General features: G+C 36.1%; 1 protein-coding gene across 7 annotated transcripts; it reads left to right on the top strand.

Moving 5' to 3' along the window:
• The first annotated feature begins 3,212 nt into the window (after positions 1–3,212).
• On the top strand, positions 3,213–6,612 carry LOC104108112 (probable WRKY transcription factor 26). Of its 7 annotated transcripts, none has more exons than XM_070174756.1 (5): positions 3,214–3,474; positions 3,730–3,836; positions 4,471–5,144; positions 5,406–5,564; positions 5,871–6,612. In XM_070174756.1, exons 2-5 carry the CDS (start codon positions 3,759–3,761, stop codon positions 6,433–6,435), a joined length of 1,476 nt encoding a protein of 491 aa, XP_070030857.1. In that variant the 5' UTR covers positions 3,214–3,474; positions 3,730–3,758; the 3' UTR covers positions 6,436–6,612. The 7 variants fall into 7 exon arrangements, with proteins under 7 accessions (XP_070030858.1, XP_070030857.1, XP_009615390.1 ...); XM_009617095.4 differs by having other exon boundaries at positions 3,702–3,836; XM_009617094.4 differs by having other exon boundaries at positions 3,215–3,474; positions 3,730–3,857.
• Positions 6,613–7,184: the final 572 nt, after the last annotated feature.

The following is a 7,184-nucleotide window of genomic DNA, read 5'->3' as shown; positions in this document are numbered from 1 at the left end:
CTATCATAACCTGATCCTGCCGTGTGAGATGGCCTAGAATGATTGCCTGTTGTTATTGCAAGACCCTCATTGCATCCACCACATACCCCTCATCAGCATCATCAGGAATCGTCTCCCAAACCTGTCGAGGGTACCGTCCGTCATGCACTGGTGTGGCGTCGTACCACTCATTGTGAGTGTCACTGATTAAATCCTCGAATTGAGGTTGCTCCCCTTGAATTTCAGGGTTGCGTGTGCCGTTAAAAGTGTTCTTTTGTGATTTTTGCTAAGAAAAAATAATCAAAACACATTAGTTAAAAAGGCAAGTATCAATTTAACTGCACGACTATCTAGGCCCCATGGTAGGCGCCAAACTATTTACCTGAAAAGCAGTACAGTTGAATTTGTTTGTGGTTTCTAGACAAGTGAATTAATTTGATCCAATAAGTAATAAAATAATTGATGAAATATAAAATACTTATCCTTAGAATGTAGATAGAACGACAGAGCTAATGAGTCCAGGAACAGAGTTTCCGGACACAACAATGATAAGATCAAAAGCGAGAAAATAAAATTATATTAAAATGCTATATAGAATGTAGTGTAAGTTAGCCAGAAAATTTGTATCCTTTACAATGATGATTGAGCTCTCTATTAATAGCTATGTCTAAGGAAGGAAGTCCTAGGATCATGCCCTTCTTTAATGTCAATTATGAGGGCTATTGATGAAGATGTAACGTTAGACATAAATGCCAGATTCCTTGTAACGGGCCATTATTCTTAATGCTGTAAAATATTCTATATTAAATATTACCGGGTGCAAAGTATTTAATACTTCTTTTATGATCGTTATTCCTTCCGGTGACAATCGAAATAGCTATGTTTGGTGGTCATCCCCATCTTGTGTTCCACGTGTCCTTCCTTTAAGTGGCCATATGTCATGTCGTATTTTTTCCTATACAGAACACATAGCTAAAGGCAGGCTCTGATACCACGATGTAGAATTTAAACACATACATAGAACCAACACATCAGAAATTATAAAAGGAATGTACCTTCAGCCATGGTTGTTCAAGTGATGTTGGGAATTGCCTTGGAAGAACCTTGACAGAAAACATAAAGCCCTCTAGCCTGTCCTATCGTAGGATGCCAGATAGATGGAGTCACAAGCGTATTTATAGGTAGGCTAGCGACTCTTAGGCAAATACTTTAGCCCTAGGGACTTCTCCATGAGTTATAATTGCCCTAGGGACTCCTAATAAAAAATGTTTTTTTCCATCAAAGAAACTGCCATATATGCATAACTACAGAATATTATCTGATATATTATTTACTTGAGAGACAAGGTAAAAAAAAATTCATTACCTTATATGTGGGTCACTGATCATGCCCAACTATGCCTCATAAGAGGTCTAGCGGTTGTTACAAATATAATCCGGTTTACAAGTTCGGAGTCGAATCCCATAGGGAATTAACCTACTAATCACAACCACTAATTTTGCAAGAATTCAAGTAATCAACCTTCAGAAATATTGAATAATGAGTTATTGTTTACCAACTAAAAGCAAGGTAATTAAAAAGCTGTAGTTTTATTACTAACAAAGCAAATGTTGTAGACAAGATTGGAAAGGTCTAGGGTTACGATTTTCTCTCTCGTCGGAATCCTCCCCGCCACTTCTCCTATAAATTCACCTAGATATTCTCTACCGATCGTGAGTACTTTAGGTGTCGTAAGTCTCTTCCGAGTAAATACAATAATTTACTAGACGTATTCTTCCAAATTACGCTAGCTGGCACTAGTTTACCGCTCACTAAGATCGCACCAAGATTTCGTTTTTCTTAATCCCACCTTTAGACCCTCCGTATTGATTTCTCATATACATTAGGGGTGATGTTGATCAATAACTACCTAAATATGTACCCTTTTCCAAGCAATACACACTAAATAGGCACAATCAATTGAGGGCCTTTCAATCAACCCCAATAATCATGTAGTTGAACAAGTAGAGAAAATCCAATGGCAAACTTATATTAAACGCAACAAAAAATTCATCCTCCAAGAGGTTCCATCAAACCCTAGATGAGAATTTAGCTACTCATAATTGTTTGCACAAATACAATATTAGAATTCATAACAAATGGGAAACTAAGAAGAAAGAGAGAAAAACGTGAAGTTGAATCCTTCTCCTTGCTCCAAGCGTGTTCTTGCCTCTCCAAAGTTTTCTCTCCTTCAAAAAGTGGCTAACTCTCATATTTATATGGTTTAGGGTTGAGTTGGGGCGAATTTGGCTTCTCCTAATTCGGATTAGAAAAGCTAATTTTTTCTGCTCCGGTCCCGGTCTGACGAAATGAACCTCGCTTCGATGTCTAGGACTTTGCTGGTTTCTTCTGCTCCGGTCCCGGTCTGGCGAAGTGAACCTCGCTTCGCTGTCCGAGACTTTTCTCTTCAGCTTTTTTTCACCAAGTTTTCTCCTATTTGATCCTTTTCCGCGCAGGTTTATTCCTACACATAAGAAACACGTAATGAGCATATTTTCACTTCAAAAGCAGTGTGAACTTCTGCAATTCACACAAGAAATAATACACAAACACATCCAATACACTTTTCAGCATTTATCAGCCACACTAGAAGTCTCTAGAAGGGACGGTAAATTTCTAACATAAGTTTGATTTTGACTTAAAAGGTATTTGCCAACTATAGGCTATCCATGCAAAACTAAACTCCTTGAAATTCTATAAATAAATAATCCCTTGTTTTTTCAAGATATAGAAAATCATTGGAGCTCTTTTGAATCTAAGTAGTCTAATGTGAATTCGTTGGGTCGTCCCTTTTCCTGCTAGTTCCCTGCCAAAAATCCTTAAGCTAGTTTATTCTTAACCTTAACAATCGTAGCCGCTGATTTAGATCACTTAATGGGAATAGCAAAACTTAACCGTTTCGCTAACTGCATCTAAACCAAGAGTCGACGAATATAATCTTATATAACAACTAGCGACTTTATCGATCTGTTATCCTTATTTACCTTTACTTTAGATAACAACTCGTAGATCGTAGTGAACTACCTAACTTAATTTTTATTTTTTTAAGATAAGAAAGGAGTAGATACTAAAACGTGGCCATATGGCCCCTATATTCCGCAACCTTCGAAAACCTTCTTTCTCACTTTTCTCGGCTAACCAAAGACGTTTCCTATTTTTATGCTAACCAAATACTTAAAAACTCATACCTAGAAGCTTTTCCTTTACAATAAACACAAAATATTCCACTTTTCACTCACTCTATATGAGTTATTGGCAATTTAGACTCCAACCAAAGCTTGAGTGTTGAGACTCAAGAAACTGCTCTTAGTTTAAAGGTGGGAAGTGAAGAAATGATTAGTGAAAGTTCAATTCCTCTTAATTAATTATTGGAAGGAGAAATGATTAGCCTAGCATTGCTGAATGCTAGGCAGCCAAATGTGGTTTCAAGGCAATGAGTTCATACAGCAAATTAAGGTATCTAAGAAATCATTTAACATTATTCGACTATTTTCGAAATGATTTTTCGCATTTTATTTGTTTTGTATTTCAACCTTATCTTTAGCAATGTATCATGTGTTGTGAGAATGAATACAAATTCACTATGTTTTGTGCTGCTATCAATCTACCAAAACACTTCTCTTTTATGTGAACTTGGAACCTGCATTGTCAATAAACTCTCAATTACTTTTTTGGAATTGAAGCGCAGTTATTGTTGAACGTTACTTTCAGAAAGTTGCTAGCTTGGTTTACCTGCAGCCATGTCGTCACCACCTTGCTGGCCGGCTGTCCTAACGATACCTCCCGGCATTAGTCCGGCAGCATTGCTTGATTCTCCGGTGATGTTTCCAAGTTCAGTGGTATTGGCTTTTTTTTGTTGTTTTAATTAATTGATGATGTTCTAAGAATTTTACTAATATCTTTTTAATGTGATTTTTTAGTAATCTTGTGCCACACCACTCCATCCCCCCCCCCCCCCCCCCAATGAAAATTCATAAGATAAGTCTCGTCTTTTGAAATAAATAAAATTTTCTTTTTTTTTCACGTAGAAATTGAGATAAGGTATTACGGTCGCTCCTCCATAAATTCACATATCGGTTTTGGTAAAAAGGCCACATATGTCGAGAAGAGGCCAACTGATTATCTTTTATCGTGTATATAAGTCAAATCCTGTACTAATACATAAATATTAAATCTTGACAACTTTAGTGAAATTTCTGGCTTTGTCACTATACGTGACCACTCTCGTCCTTGTTCGAATCTAATACGATAAAACAATTGCACCTTCTTTAAATGGATCGACTGTCTTAATCCAATCTGATTTTGTTCTTTCCTACTAAAAATGGTCTAGTTTTTCAATATGTTACTTAAAATCAACTATCTCATTGATATGATACAATGTGTACTTCATGGAACTTTGGTTTGGTACATATATGCATTGGTATGTAAGTATTTTATTCCCCTCAATTGCAGACACCTACTGAAACAAATGTACAACAAACTTTGAACAGCATTGAGTTAACAAATAAGCAAATCCCTCAGCAAGAAGAATTTACGAAGAAAGAAAACCAATTTGAACAGAATGGTGTTTTCAGTTCTAGCATTAGTCCTAGCAGTTCAGATGATGGATTCACATGGAGAAAGTATGGACAAAAGCGCGTAAAAGGGAGTAATTTTCCAAGAAGTTACTATAAATGTACTCAGCAAAGTTGCCCTGTTAGGAAGAAAGTAGAGTGTGCACCAAATGGACAGGTTATAGAAATTGTCTACAATGGTGCTCATAATCACCCGAAAACTCAATCTATTCGACGACCAAATATGGATAATTCTTATGTAATTAGGGAAGTGGAGGAAATAGGCCAAGAAAATGCATCAGTTTGGAGAAACCAGCAATTTGAGTGTAATAAGAATGTTATAAGTTACAATGATAATGGTCTAAAAAGAACATCCTCTGCATCTGTCTTGACTGAAGTTTCTGATCCAATGTCAACCAATCCAAAATCCATGAATGTGTTTGAATCAGCTGGAACTCCTGAGCTTTCTTCTACACTTACTAGTTATGATGGCGACGACGGAGATTGGGCCACTCAAGAAAGTACTCTCCTTGGTGATGATGTCAATGAGTATGAATTAGAGCCAAAAAGAAGGTACCTTTGTTCTTCTTTCGCTTTATCTATTTTTGAAATGAGTTTAACCTTTATACACTGATAGTATAAAACCGTCTAAAAGATAACTACAGGCAATCGTCCATGAAAAAGTGGGATTAGTAACCTAGAAAATAAGGCAGATAGAAAATACACTAATAATAGTGTAAAAAACTTTTAGAGGAGGGTTATTATGTGAGTGTTTACAACACTAATGGTGATCCATTGCATTTATTTAAGATGTGGAATTACCCTTGACCTCAGGAAGAAAGAAAGTTATTCAGCTGAACCAAGTTTATTATCAAGAACAGTGAGAGAATCAAAAGTAGTCCTCCAGGTAGAGAGTGAGATCGATATTCTTGAAGACGGCTATCGCTGGAGAAAATATGGCCAAAAAGTTGTCAAAGGGAACCCAAACCCCAGGTATCTATTTATAGGAGGATAACATGTAAATTTCTTAGTTGTAGTTCCCTTGACAGCTTTCTTTTGATTCTATTCTTTTAACTCTTGGAAGGGAAGCCTTGGCGTAACCGGTAAAGTTGTTGACATGTTACCAGGAGTAACGGGTTCGAGCCGTGGAAACATCTTCTTGCAGAAATACAGGATAAGGCTGCGTACAATAGACCTTTGTGGTCCGGCCCTTTCGAGGACCCCGCACATAGCGGGAGTTTAGTGCACCAGACTGCCTCTTAACTCGTTGATATTTATAAAGAAATGTTTCCTGTGTAGGAGCTACTATAAATGTACCAATGCTGGATGCATAGTGAGGAAGCATGTGGAAAGGGCTTCAGATAACTTAAAATCAGTAATCACAACATATGAGGGGAAACACAACCATGAAGTGCCTACAGCAAACAAAACAAATGGTGTTGCTGGACACATTCGTTCAGCATCCACGTTGAACGGGCAACCTAATTGTATGACAACTCGAAAAAGTGTCAAAGGTTCAAATTGCAGAATGCAAGTTCAAGATCTTCCATTTCCATTCGAAAGAAAACCTTTCGTTGGAAGTGAATATTTAAGGCCAAGTTTTGTTGGAAGTTACCTCGGTGACTTGAGTTTTGGAGCTTGTTCATTGCAGCTTCCGAATTTTCCATTGCCATTGCCATCGCGAATGAGTTTTCCTGCAAGATTAAATGAGCCTCCTCTTGGTGACTTTCATTTGAATAACCATCATTTACTGCCAAATGGTACATCCAATTCTTTTCTTGCAGTTGGGAATATGCAACATATTAACGATGACAACAATAATTCAAGTCTCCTTAAAGCCAAAGAGGAGATTCAGTGGACTTAGCTCTGTCTTACTGGCTTCTGATGCATCGTTCAATATAGATTTTATTCTAGTAGATGCATGTGCACTCACTGCTTTCGACTTAAATAATATATATATAGTACCAGGTTAGGGAATATATGTATTTATACTATCAGGGTGTCACCAGATGATTCTATGACACAACAAATATAACTTCAATGACCAGGCATAAGAAGGAGAATTTGAATCTAAACATAAAAAAACCTTGAATGAGATCCAAATCAGAATAATATGGCACCTATCACCAGGGGCGGCTCAATAAATTTGGGGGCCTAAAGCGCAAATTTCTGCGCGAGTTCTTTTTAAGGATATTTATACAATTAGCCGAACACAATCACTATTTATTTTTTCTAACCAGTATATAGAAATTATATGCGTTTATACATATTATATATGGATTATATATCAACTGGTTATTTAAGTTAATTCTTCCTTTTTTGAAAAAAGAAATCCTATATTATCTTATTTAAAGTTAATTTTTTAGCTTTTTGAGATGTAAGGTTATTAAAAAATTATAATCGGCTTTTTCAAATAATTCTTTTTTAATAATATATCTAACACATTTAATCTCTCTTGATCCATCTTTGATATAGGTAAGAATTTATTAATTTTAATTTAAAAGAAAAATCACTAAGGCAATTATTACAGAAACTATTAACATTATTCTATAAACAATATATGCACTTATTTGAAAAGGAATCAAACTTTTTTTTCAAGATTAAATAATTTAT

The sequence above is a fragment of the Nicotiana tomentosiformis genome, chromosome 5 (assembly GCF_000390325.3).
Source record: "Nicotiana tomentosiformis chromosome 5, ASM39032v3, whole genome shotgun sequence".
Taxonomy (NCBI): domain Eukaryota; kingdom Viridiplantae; phylum Streptophyta; class Magnoliopsida; order Solanales; family Solanaceae; genus Nicotiana; species Nicotiana tomentosiformis.
Note: the sequence above shows the minus strand (reverse complement) of the source record. Positions and strands in the feature narration are given on the sequence as shown.

Excerpts from the sequence above, each read along its gene's own strand:
- LOC104108112 (XM_009617094.4), top strand. The coding sequence starts at position 3,759 with ATGTCGTCACCACCTTGCTGGCCGGCTGTCCTAACGATACCTCCCGGC. Across the intron at positions 3,858-4,470 it reads TGATGTTTCCAAGTTCAGTG|ACACCTACTGAAACAAATGT; the intron begins GTATTGGCTTTT and ends CCTCAATTGCAG. Across the intron at positions 5,145-5,405 it reads GAATTAGAGCCAAAAAGAAG|GAAGAAAGAAAGTTATTCAG; the intron begins GTACCTTTGTTC and ends CCTTGACCTCAG.